The 12,868-nt window shown below is 42.1% G+C and overlaps 3 protein-coding genes and 1 non-coding gene across 4 annotated transcripts in view; 1 reads left to right on the forward strand and 3 right to left on the reverse strand.

The window, feature by feature from the left end:
- elf1 (E74-like ETS transcription factor 1) overlaps positions 1-2,991 on the reverse strand; it is a 35,977-nt gene extending 32,986 nt beyond the window's left edge. The window contains exon 1 of the mRNA XM_031862483.1: positions 2,241-2,991. The gene's annotated coding sequence lies outside the window, so the exon portion shown is untranslated. The remainder of the gene's footprint in view (positions 1-2,240) is intronic.
- A 205-nt stretch (positions 2,992-3,196) lies between these two features.
- Positions 3,197-3,268, reverse strand: trnae-uuc (transfer RNA glutamic acid (anticodon UUC)). The gene has a single exon. It is a non-coding gene; the product is annotated as a tRNA-Glu (tRNA).
- A 671-nt stretch (positions 3,269-3,939) lies between these two features.
- On the forward strand, positions 3,940-7,430 carry LOC116391861 (ubiquitin-conjugating enzyme E2 A). The gene is made up of 6 exons (XM_031862831.1): positions 3,940-4,121; positions 5,235-5,315; positions 5,499-5,524; positions 6,009-6,098; positions 6,186-6,274; positions 6,434-7,430. Exons 1-6 carry the CDS (start codon positions 4,078-4,080, stop codon positions 6,560-6,562), a joined length of 459 nt encoding a protein of 152 aa, XP_031718691.1. The 5' UTR covers positions 3,940-4,077; the 3' UTR covers positions 6,563-7,430.
- nkrf (NFKB repressing factor) lies at positions 4,730-12,165 on the reverse strand. The gene is made up of 3 exons (XM_031862830.1): positions 11,732-12,165; positions 11,206-11,330; positions 4,730-10,519 (listed from the first exon to the last, which is right to left on the reverse strand). The coding sequence occupies exons 2-3, from the start codon at positions 11,306-11,308 to the stop codon at positions 8,184-8,186; spliced, it is 2,439 nt and encodes an 812-aa protein (XP_031718690.1). The 5' UTR covers positions 11,309-11,330; positions 11,732-12,165; the 3' UTR covers positions 4,730-8,183.
- Between the last annotated feature and the right edge of the window lie 703 nt (positions 12,166-12,868).

Here is a 12,868-nt window from a genome sequence, read left to right on the forward strand (position 1 = left end):
AAGCATAAGAACATTGCCATCTTGTGGTTATTCCTAAGCCACCAAATTACACTGAGTTACACCTGAGAATGTCATTGCTTACAGATGCTGGCTTTAGAAAATGTTTTTCTCTCGTTTTAAACTGGCAGGAGTTAGCGAGCAAGTACATTTTATTTGTAGCTGCATGTGTGGACACATAACAATAAATCTATGGGTTGAACAATGTCACAATAGTTCCTAAGGACTCAAAATATCTCTGAACATGGTTCCAGGGTTGTAAACCTGTTTTTTAAGATTACCACATGTGCCAAATTGCAAAAGATTGCCAGTCTCTTGCAAGGCCACTCTGAAAGCTTTTGTGAAACTGTAGTGCTGCTTTCTAAATAGGATGAAAGCTCAGATCTTCTTTTTGTGTAGCCGAATCAATATCCAGCAGCCCATTAAGGCATCTTGGGCAATAAGAAGTGTCTAATGTCTGAGGAGCTCCCCGTCACTGGCGGGAGAACAGCACGGGAAGGATCTCCATTATTGCCCTCGGTCAGGCTGCTGATGGTGACATCACTGTCACAGGATAAGAAGGCTACCAGGAACTGCTTTAACCTCAACCACACTGTCTGCAGTGTGCGCACACACACACACACACACCATATCACTCAAACCAGAGAGGAAAGGGGGAAAAGAGAGGCTAAATATGTGGACAGAAGCACGGCAGGATGTTTCTAAAACAAGGGCACATGCTCGAAGCAAACATGACGATCTCCACACTGGAGTATTTTGGGAAAGTCTTGCTCTGGATAATTGATTTCAGTAGATTGAAGTTTCCAGTTATCCACAAGCCTCTGCCCGTGTTCCCACCATAGGGAGACTGTAAGGGGAGAGCGGGGTGGGCGAAAGGGTTGGTGGGTCCAGCTGGTCCTGTCTCTAGCGGGACGGACAAGCTAAGAGCTCGTAACTCTTCGCCTCCCTCTGCGTCACAGCCGCCTCCTCTGAAGGGAGCAACTGCAGTCGACCAATGAGATTGTGTTTGTCCGTCCCATGATACAAGCATCTTAACTGAAAAATGTAAACATCTGGCAAAGATTTAGACTTGCCACACAATTAACTTGATCAACTATACTATGGTGAAAAAAACCTTTTGCCAGGAATTGAAGGAATGTAGAAATTGGGAAAAACAGGATTTATATTTGTCCTACGAGGAAGCTCAATGAGTATTTCAGACTCTCTCTCAAAGCAACTCTGTCTTATTTTAGTGAATATATTCAGTCTGAGGCCTCTTCAATTGAATGAGTGACTCACGGTGGAGTCGGATGATGGGAAAATATGTGGACATAGCTAAAAAATGACCAAAACAATCTCCGGGAGCCCAAGTTGACATATCAAAACTGCTTAATTTATGCAACCAACAGTCCAAGACAAAAAGACAAGCGGTTTACTGTAGTTGAACACTTAAAAGAAGATTAAATATCCACATTTTAGTGAAAACGCTGGAACTAGTGAAATTTGGGCATTTTCGCGTAAAAAAACAAACAAACTGAATGATTAGTCTTTATGCTATCGATCAACCAATGGATTAATTGATTGAACACTCCAGCTCAAAACCCATTTAACTCTAATAAGAGGCCAAACATCTGACCATGTTAAAATTCTGAGGGGTTATAAATACAGTAGATTAACAAGGTTCAATGTTTTGTAGAAATGACTACATTTGACTGGCATCAGGGTGGAGATTTACAATAAGACTAAATTAGTGCTCTCTGTTCACTATTCGTATTAAAGCTCTGAACACAAACAAGCACTACAATGTACTGACATGATGTACTTGATGTCTATCTTATATGTACAAATGAGTGGTTATTAAAGGGGGCATCTCTGAAGCACACACACACACACACACAGTCACACACACACACAGTCACATGATGACCCACACAAAGGGGAGACACAGAAATGGACTCATAGGCTGAAGGCCATGTATCCCAGAGGGCAGTACTATCATCATATGAGTTCAGTCATGCTTCTTTAGCTGCAGTGTGATCACTTTCTGTGTTCTGAGTGTAAGCAAAGTGCAATAAAAACGCTTAAACTGCTGTAATATTTTATAAGCCATTATCAGCTTTTCACATGAAAAGCACCAGGAAGAATGTAGTAATTAACATAACTCCAAAGGGTCCTCACATAGGCCCAGTACACATACAGATAGGCCTACATTGTCAAGGCTACAAGAAAGTAAGCAATAAGTATAAAACATACTGTGGACTCACCCTGGTAGAAGATGTCATCAGCAGAGCATTATGTCCTGGGCTCATGTTAACAGGAAGTGGTTATCCTCTGTCCTCGTGAAAACACGGTGTCGTTAAAGGTGAGGCAAGCGGTACTGTAGCTCCATCATCCTACAGTCACCCGTCGGCTTTCACCATCCTGCTGCGTCCGTGTGCTTTCTGACACAAGGTTGCAGTTTTTCCTCGACTGGGGCTGATGCGTGGGGAATTCCTAACAGTCACATTTTCCTGGGAAATGATTGGCCCGGGAACAGAGTTTGGCTGACGGTAACCTTGTAGTAGTAAGAAGGAATCAGGAGCGGTGGTTTCAGTTGAGCAATATGGGATCGAGGGACGAGGGTGGATTAAAAGACGTTATGAAAAAACAAAAAGAAGTGGTCGCGCCATGCCCTGTTGCTTAAAATGTAAATACTGATCCAATTGATATTTTATTCTTAATACTAGTAGGATATTATTTATATGTAATCCATTACTGGAATTTCGCTAACCATTAAACAAACTGGTATCTAAACCGTTACGCAGTCACAGGTGTCACTTCAAAGGCAATTTTGTCAACAACGCGATTTAGTCAAATTAAGTTGCGGACGAAAATAAGGCGGTTGTAGGCTACAAGCTTGCGTTGGAGGTTTTTTTTTTAGACGAGTTTGTTTTCCTCTACTAGACTACGATAAGTGTTAGCACAGGGAGATAAAAGTGAAAATGGGCATCTTCCGGGAAGGTCCAAGCCCTTGTGAGAAGAGAGCAATCGAGGATAACTTCTTAACGGGCGGGGTCTAAAGCAACGTAAGATTCCTTGAAAAGGACAGGCGTGAATTGCGATAGATGTAGCAAATAGCCTAAAAACACTCACCATTTGTCAATAATGATGTGATGTTATATTTGTGGGATGGTCAAACGCACAAAAATGAATTATTTTTTGAAACATATGCAAAAGTGTGTTCCCATACCGGGAGTCGAACCCGGGCCGCCTGGGTGAAAACCAGGAATCCTAACCGCTAGACCATATGGGAAACATGTCATAATTACGGTCGATCCATCTATATTCATATAGTCTGAGTCTGAGTTTTAAATCCTTTGTCAAAGTGCTGTGGTTACCGTGATAGCTACACGTTCATAGCGTTACATTAAAGCCAATCATATTTTTTATCTTGTTCTTGATCTCTTTGTCGTGTAAATTACAACACTTGGGGGCTAGGTACCATCTAGTGGTCTTTAACTGTTACTGAATACAGGACAGGACGTCAGCCATAAATACCCTGTGTTGGTAACGGTTACTGGTTATAGCCAAAGTATAATTGAATATTTAATTGATTGATAAATGTGCCAAGAAATAAATTAATACGACGAACAAAGGAGGGGTAAAAACCTTAAAATCACACGAATTGCTACAGTGTTCCAAACTAACTAAATATGGGTGCTAAACATATGACGTAATTGTCTATGGACTTGAACAAGTGTAAAGACGGGGTCTGTCGGCTATCTCAAAAATACTTTAGCTGTGTAAAGTACGACCTGAAACTGGTTCACACAAATAAACAGGTTGACCTGGCAACACTACGTTCAGTCATACGATTAGCGTGTGTTCATGTGGCTCATTACAGCTTACCAATTTACAGTCAGTCGATTAAAATACCCCTCCTCTTTCTAGTGTGAGTGGTAGCGCCCGTAGACTAGCACAGGCAGCCAAATATTTGACAAACTAGCAATGGTTGGCTAGTCAGTTAGGAGTTAAAATAATACATCGAGAAAAATATATATATTTCCCGACACATAACCCATTTACGTGTATGCCAAGGGTTTAGGTTTCCGTGTCAACAGGATGTCAACTCCAGCAAGAAGACGTTTAATGAGAGATTTTAAACGGTAGGCGAAAGGAAAACATCAGCGAAGTAGCTGTAGCGCAAGCTAAAGCTAACAAGCTAGGACTAGCTTGTTAGCTTTAGCCCATAGCGGCATTCTGAACTACAACTTTAATACTACAAATAGACACATAAACACTGGGCGATTCTAATCGTGTTTTTGGCGAGGGTTAGTTTTGGGTAGTGTAAACTAGTTAATGACTATTAACAGGTAACGATAATAACGTTACTGGTGACAAGCGTTGGCAAGGCAGCGACTAGCAACGGTGGTGTTGTGCAATTCATGGTCACTGCTCGTAGACATAACGTTAGATGTCGTGTGTCGATGTTTTAGACACTGTAACATGATATTCGCGCCTTCCCCGAAACTGTTAGTGGTTATGTTCATACGTGATATGTACTGGTCTGTATTTGTAACTGGGTTATTGACAATGCAATTCATTGGCCAGATGGCCCTTCACAGGCAAAGGTAGATGAACACTGTCCAAATACACAGTGATCATGGGAGCCCTGATAGATCACTATCTAAGCCTAAGGATAAGCAACCATCTGCCAGGCAGTCACTAACAATCTGCGGACACTTCACATGGTTTCTTATCTACAGTATTTTCTTACCAAACAGAACTGATGGTCACAGACAGAGGTTAAGAGTTAACTCACAGTCTAAATCAATCACCACAGTCTTTCTCTGACAACGTGACTAAAGGACTGAACTTTAATAAACATTCATTTAGAACTTGGCTGAAATGGCCAATCAGGTAGAGGCATTGTTCATTTTCACTGATAGGACTGTGCACTATAGACAACTTTATTTCTCACTTGACAATATCACAACAGTATGATTTATATCATTATATTACCAAAACAGACATTCCAGAAGAGTGATTAGCATTATAGGGTTTCCTGTGTTGATGTATATCCAGCCAGAGTGTTTTCCAAACTCTCAGCCCTCCAGCATACGATTGCCCAATGCCCACCCAGCCTTAGAAATAGAACTTGGGGATTATATTCCTGTTTTCCTATTCAATGGAGCCTTGCTGTCTGCTGATTTGTTTTGCTCTTTTTGAATATCACCTGTATTTTTGTGACACCATTGTGTGTTTTTTTACTCTGTTAGACTGCAAGAGGACCCTCCAGCTGGAGTTAGTGGGGCACCATCAGAAAACAATATCATGGTATGGAATGCTGTCATTTTTGGGTAAGTTGATTTGTTAAAACCTATTACATTCATTTTAGTCAGCAGTTGTTTTGTAGAAATAGTCACTGTGATAATACTGTAGTTTATATCAGCGGGGTTTGTGAGTATTTCAAACTAGGGTATGAAAAGTGAATTGGATCTTTTTGTAAGTGATGATCAACATGTTTTTTTTACCTCTTTTAGACCTGAGGGAACACCTTTTGAAGATGGTAAGTCCTCCTAAAGCTCTTTACATCCAAATAATGTGTATTTCCAACCCTAATATTGCACATGGAAAGTTATATATTATGGTAATGAGTCGATTTTAGATGGTGCCTTAGATGTTTTAACTAATATCTTACTGCACTAGACTTTGTCAAGTTGTCCAAGAAGGTAACCCTTTGACTTGGAGTTATTTCTTCTTCAGCATCTGTGGACCCTGAATAGTAGTTTTAAGTAGTTCTTCAGAGCTTTTGTTGATCTTTTCTTTTGCCCGCACAATTCCACAAAAATAATCCGTTTCTGATCACTAACTTGGCCGCTGAGTTACAAAAATGATGTAGTCTCGTTTTTGAGTGTTGTATCAAAATCACCAGAACAACCAGATCAAATTGACACATGCATTTACTAGTTGGTTAGATTACTGTAATGCACTGTAACAGTTACTAGTTGATGTCTCTCAATTCATACAATGCCGTTTCTTCTGACTTCCAGGAACCTTCAAACTTACCATTGAATTCACAGAGGAATATCCAAATAAACCTCCAACAGTGCGATTTGCCTCAAAAATGTTTCATCCAAATGGTATGTTCATAATATCTAGCGCCAACAATTTCAGAAATTGCATTTTGTTACACGTATCCCTTATATTATGTGTGCTCCTCTTTGCAGTGTATGCAGATGGAAGCATATGTTTAGATATACTTCAGAATCGTTGGAGTCCAACCTATGATGTCTCTTCAATCTTAACTTCAATACAGGTAATCCAACATTCCTTCATGCACATAAACACAGTGTGCCAATGCGAATCAGGATTAGTTGAAGTGACAAAGAAATAATATCCACAAGTAATTTATACATTACGACTGTGTTATGTCATAAAGCTTCATTTGAAACATGTGTTTTTTGTGTATTTCAAGTCTTTACTGGATGAGCCAAACCCAAACAGTCCAGCCAACAGCCAAGCAGCCCAGCTGTACCAGGAAAACAAGCGGGAGTACGAGAAGAGGGTTTCTGCTATTGTTGAACAGAGTTGGCGTGACTGTTGACCCCCGTTGTTATCGTTCGAGTAGGAACAGTGTCCCGGCCCCCGAATCAAGAAACCACCGATCAAGAGAAACAGCTGATCTCACAGAAATAAAATCCTTAAAATCCTTCTCAGTATATTTGTCCCATAACTGTTGCTACGTTTGTATGCTGTTGTGTGGCATTCACTGCCGAAATGCTTGTGTTGGGCTGTAGCGTACGTTTGTTCAAAGTAAATGTACCTTGTTATATCTGGGTTACTTGCTACATGCACCAACTTGTTTCTTTAAAAAAAAAAAAAAAAAAAAAGGCAATAGCCAGTCTGTCACTTTTCTCCCTGTTTATTTCTACATGAAGTAAACCGGTTGGATGACACAGTGACAGTTCATTCGATGTGCTTGCTGTGTGGTTTGCTGCGTGGATACCGACAATACATATTTACAAAAAAAAAGCTGTTCATGGGTGTTGCTCCTTTTTTAGTGGCCTCACTTCTTTTGGTTTTGTTTCTGTCTTTTGAATGCCTTTGAGAGGGATGGAAAATGAACCCAGCACAGACATCCATCCAGCTCAACAGATGCCTTTGGGGGTCATTTTTCTCTCAACTGTTGATGTAAAGCCATGCGTTTGAGTTTTAAAAAACATTATAGAAATTGGTGAATACACATATGTCCCTCTTCAACACAAACAAGATGTTTAGTTCCCTTTGCGGGCACTTCACTTTGTTTCACGCAGTTTCATAATACTGACATTTAAAGGCTGTGTGAGAACATTTCTATGCTATTTTACAATCTTGCATAACAGGATGGTGTTTTTTTTCAGATTATAAAACTTTGCACTGGTAACCCATGTAACAAACATGTACATTTTCTTGTAAATAAAAAAATAAATATACATCAGTTGTCTGTTGCTTTTTAACTGACAACACAAAAATATACATCTGTCATCAGTTCAGATTTATTCATTACAGCTGTGAAAACAAGCAGACAAGTTAACTGTAATCACACAAACCAACACATCCGACATTTAACAAAGATCACAGCTTACAGTTTCCATAAGAGGAGTTTGATTTATGGACGCGGCTTGTTTTTGTAGAATGACAGCAGACAGCGTTGCTGGTAGAGAGATTGAGACGTATCACTACATTGAGACCGATATGAGCATCTGGCTACAGTTTGATGCCTCTCATGAGTCGACTGTCAACAATGTTCCACAACAAGCAGTGACAAGCTGCATTTTCTGCAGAGTTCCTTAAAATAGCCAGAAAACAAAGAAAAGTGGATCTCAGTAACAAAAACCTCTTAATTCCTAAAGTAACTGGAACATCATCAGGACATGGTACCACAAAGTACTGAAGCTTGTGCAAAAGGTTAAACGAATAGAAGACGTGGAATGGCAGGAGACCAAAAAAAAAAAAGAAAAAAAAAGACAAATCACTTATTGTAAAGCTCCTGCTAAAGCTGAAGTGTATTGCATGGCAAAGGAATGCAGAAACCACAGGTGATCCCTGAAGGATTCTCTTTTATTAATGTGTGCTGTAAGTTTGTCACATACAAGTAGAAACACAGCATTTACACTCAAGTGTGATTTGTACTGAAGTTTAAATGGATGTCCAATGTTTTTTTTGTGATTTGCCCTGCATGCACATCAGTGAATGGCCTGAGGTTTCACGAGCTCGTACCGTCCCACCTGTCCCTCCTGTAAAAGCTGACCAATGAGCTGGTCTTTGTGCACTTTGCGACTGACGATGAGGAACCGTTGGCGTCCCTGTCCGTACGACTTGCTCCGTAGGCCGTATTTCTGAGATATCTGGTGGATCTGCTTGCGTTCGTCGTTGGTGAGGTCGGTGGAGAACCGAAGATCGTCCTGACGGTCCGAACTGGCGTAGGTACGAATGATGTCCTCGATGTCGCGCTTGCGGAGCTGGTTTCCGGTTTTGTCCGTGTCCAAACCGAAACCTTCTCTGGAGAATTGCTCCTTCACTCTGATGGGCTCCGCGATACCTTCCCCATCTCGGCCCAGACCGCCTCCTTTCCAGCCCATCTTACGGAGCAGCTGGTTCCCGATGTTGTCCTCCTTAATCTCCTGTTTTATGGCTTGCTCACCAGAGCGGGCCAGGATCTGGGATCGTGATATGGCGTCGCAGTGACCCTCCTTCCTGAGGTTGGATTTGACCACGGCCTGTGTCTGCCTCAACGTGGTCAAGGCCTCCTTTGCTGCAATGTGCTTCACTATTTTCTTGGGCCCAATCCCCGCGGCTACATACTGTCCTTCCAAGTAAACCTCGCACCTCCATCGATGATCCGGCAGAACCGTGAACTTGTAATCAGCAGTCACTTTATTAAACTGAGCCGTGTCATTAATGATACAGATTGCATTGTCAGAGTTTTCCAGGATGACCAATTCACTCAGATGCTTCTTTTTGACAACCTGTTGTCCAAAGCGTCCACCGGAATCTGATTGATTATATCCTCTGGGATATTGTGATAGTTGTTGTTGCGGTTGTTCTTGTTGTTGTTGTTGTTGTTGTTGTTGTTGTTGTTGTTGCTGCTGCTGCTGCTGCTGCTGCTGTTGTTGTTGTTGTTGTTGTTGTTGCTGCTGCTGTTGCTGTCGTTGCGCCTGGTTCATCCGAAGTTTCCTCACAGCGTCTTCGGCCGCTGAATGCTTCGAGCTCTTTTTGGTACCCGTTGACTGCGCCACCAGCTCGCCCTGCAGGAAAACACTGCACAGCCAAGCAATGTTGTTGGGGAGCAGGTCAAACTTATAGTCTATCTTCATGCGATTAAAAGCCGCAGAGTTGTTGAGTATGCAGATGGCGTCGTGAGCGTTGTCCATAACCACAAACTCCGTCCAGTGCTTCCGTTTGTCCGGCTCGTATTGGCCCTTGGAGCTGGGTGTCGGTTTGTCCTCTGGGTTTCGGAGTGCAGGTAAAAAGCCGGGGGTCGGGGTGTGCATCTGGCACACGACTATGTCGTTGACTACCGAGTGTCTGTATTTGCGCTGCACCACACGAACCTCCACTGTTTTCAGGAAGAGCTTAACAGCTTGCTCAGAGGCCCGGTCCCTCGCTCCATTTTTACTACCGGAGTACCCGGTAGCAAGATACACACCCTGACATCTCAACTCACAGGCGTAACCGTCGGTTGGTACTTTCCTGTTCTTCGGTAGGTCGGATTGAGGAATGTCCTTCAGGTTGACATAAATATACTCGGGATTAGTCTTGCAGGCCTGAATGCTGCGGCTCAACATGAAATTATAGTTCGGTGATTCACTTCCAGTCAGGAACATCGGGTCCCTGAACGCAACAGCCAATGCAGACGCTACATTGGAAATCAGCCGTTGCTTCTCATCCAGCGTTGGCTGAGATATAGGAACCGGCTGTGATGAAGAGACCGACTGAGATGTGGTGGGACTGCTCCTGCCAGGGCTGTTGTAGACTCTGCTGAACGGCCTGCTGGATGACAGTCGGTCCTGATGACTGTATCCCAAACCCTGACGTCCTGAATCCCAGCCTCCTGCCCTGCTCGCTCCCCCGTATCCGTTGTATCTCTGGGGCTGAGGATAGGAGTCTGAACCCCGAGAGGAGTGGGCTTCATACTTGGTTGAGTAGTCCTGCTCTGTTTTCACCATAAAGTTTGAGCTGGACCAACGTCCTCCATACCCCAACCCACTTGTGCTACCTGAAAAAATCTCACTGTCTCTGTCTCTGTGGGTACCCCAAGAGTCAGAAGTGTACAATGGCACTCTGTCAAACGTAGACCTCAGGGAGGCGGAGCCCTGCGCTCTGCCGGTGCCGCCGTAGGACGAGTGTTCGGAGTCCCACTGCCTCGCACCAAACGACTCGCTCCTCCTGCGCTCCTTATCGTTCTCCTTCTCGTCAGCGCCGGTTCCTCCGCTGCTGCCACCACTCACAAAGTGCACTGGCTCAAATCGAGGTCTGGAACCAAATTTTGACATAGGCATTTTCCTCATGGGCTCGTCTCCTGCAATAACACAATACAGGTTCAAAAATAAACGTCTGATTTGACTTAAATAACAAATACATAAATCATCATCTAAGATGGCCACAAAAGGGTTAATGTTATAAAAGTCCCATGAAACTTCTTCAAATGGGATGTTGTGGCAGGACTGGTGTATGCCTATATTTTAATTATTGTCAACAAATCCCATGAAAAGTTAACAGTGAGTAGCTCCTTCTAGCACGGAGACTGTTGTGCACACATCTTTACAGAGAACAGGACAATGTTTCCCTAGTGTTGAATTTTTAACGTTAAGATGTCGGCCCAGAGAATTCACTGGTGTTTTAAACAACAGTGCCCAACTGTTTTAAGGATATTGTGTGTTTAGTTTCTAGAGAAGTTTATTTTCAGTGGGTATGAACGGGCTTCAACTGCAAGCAAACATTGTCAGTCCTTATTGCTGCAACCTGAAGCCCTGAGACACACCTCTGACTCATGTCACTGCAACGTCTACGATACGTTTGGATTGCCCCAAAAACAGCAATTCAGCCTTTTGCTCAATTAAGGAACTAAAGAGTAGTTAAAAAAGTGTGATAAAATATAGATTTGGATATAAAGATGTAGCAGTGAACCACAAACAGTAGATAACAACATGGCAATGGAAATATTTATAAACAAACGCAGACTATACAGCCCAGATCAACACTCACTGCCATCAGAAGAAGTGGGTCTCTTTTTTGCTTCAGAACTAGGACTTGGGTCAAAGGAGGGCATTTCGCCAGTGCCAGTCCCTTCTGCCATCACCAGCACCATCCAAGTCAAATCCAGGCCATACCTGTTATTGAGGCCAGAGATGAGAGTTAGACATTACATTAATGGAGGGAATTCACACACACACACTATCTGGACGTACAGAGTTAATACTCCATGCTGCCTATAAAGGCTCAACACATCCCGTGGAAAACAAACACCACCGACCAGCAGCATGCAGGGACTGAAAACACCAACTAACGATACGTGCCTGGACAAAAAAAAAGTATATATTGCACAACTAGAAATCATGTGTCAAGTTATGATATTAAATGAGGGAAATACAGTTGCATTTCGAACCAAAACAAGGCCCTGACAGAATGACGCAGTAGGCCAACATAGTTCATTTCTCACACGTAATCATGTTGTAGAAACACACGTATATACATTTAAAATTGCGACTTGTTAGCTGCGTCAAATTCCTACCTTAAGGTGTAGCCTTTGGTCCGATTTGTATCGCTGTACTTCGACAGTGCATGTATTCGTGTGATGAACCGGCTGATATTATCGTAGCTAGCCTCTTTTAGCTAGCTAGCTAACATGGGCTTCCCCGGTGGCGGCTGCTAGCATTAGCCAGCTAGCTGCTAACTAGCCTCGAGCTAACCCCAGCTTGCACTTCAGCAGCCACAATCTGCTCAAATAATTTTGTATCAGATTCAGAGAACAACATGTACGTTTGTGTCCTCTGGGTGTAATATCCGAGACGAGGTTGGGTTGAGATGATGCAGAAAACTCCTGGGAGCTTCAGACACCCATTCAACTAGCTAACTAGCAGAAAGCAGCCATTTTCTGGTGCAGCTACAGTAAAAAATCATGGCGTCTGTCACCGCGATGACCCACAATGCTTTGCCGCCGGACAGTTCAAGCCCAGTGGGCTGCTGATCTCACTCTATGCCAAGAGAAAGTTTAAATTAATGTAACGGCAATACAATTAAAGAATATTATATTATGCATCTAATCTTTCTTTCAGCAAAATCTCATTTCAACAAATCCACATTTTATAACTCGAAATATTTATTATGTTTGGGAATAAAACTAAGCAACATAAACTATTTTCTCCTCCAGAAACCAGAAGACTATGACAATTAATTTGTGCACGTCCTATAATTTACTGTATTTGTATGAATTGATAATGTTATTATACTGTGTGTGCATGACCTCATTTGCAAAGTAACTATAGCTTTCAAATGAAAGTAAAGACTAAAATGTGCAACATTTCCCTCTGAAATATAATAAAGTAGAAGTTGTATTGCAATTCCTAAAGTGCATGTACTTTAAAATGAACTTAAGTACTGCACTTGAGGAAATACACTTATCATATTTCAACATACTTTCTTAAACTGTGACTTGTATTTTACAGCCATCATATATAGCCTAATAATTAGCCCAATAATATTATATTAGGTGTGGTTTTATTGCACTACATTTGTACTTTGCACCCCAGGCTTTAAATAATTTACTAAATATATTTCACATGGAAATGATGCCTTAGGTGCCACTTTCGAAAATGTTTCATGTGGAATGTAACTTCCTTTTTTATACAATGAAGTTTCTCTCTTTTAT

The sequence above is a fragment of the Anarrhichthys ocellatus genome, unplaced genomic scaffold (genome assembly GCF_004355925.1).
Source record: "Anarrhichthys ocellatus isolate YVR2014 unplaced genomic scaffold, GSC_Weel_1.0 scaffold27, whole genome shotgun sequence".
NCBI classification, from domain to species: Eukaryota; Metazoa; Chordata; class Actinopteri; order Perciformes; family Anarhichadidae; genus Anarrhichthys; species Anarrhichthys ocellatus.

Excerpts from the sequence above, each read along its gene's own strand:
- LOC116391861 (XM_031862831.1), top strand. The coding sequence starts at position 4,078 with ATGTCAACTCCAGCAAGAAGACGTTTAATGAGAGATTTTAAACG. Across the intron at positions 5,525-6,008 it reads GGGAACACCTTTTGAAGATG|GAACCTTCAAACTTACCATT; the intron begins GTAAGTCCTCCT and ends TCTGACTTCCAG. Across the intron at positions 6,099-6,185 it reads AAAAATGTTTCATCCAAATG|TGTATGCAGATGGAAGCATA; the intron begins GTATGTTCATAA and ends TCCTCTTTGCAG.
- nkrf (XM_031862830.1), bottom strand. The coding sequence starts at position 11,308 with ATGGTGCTGGTGATGGCAGAAGGGACTGGCACTGGCGAAATGCCCTCC. Across the intron at positions 10,520-11,205 it reads ACCCACTTCTTCTGATGGCA|GAGACGAGCCCATGAGGAAA; the intron begins GTGAGTGTTGAT and ends GTGTTATTGCAG.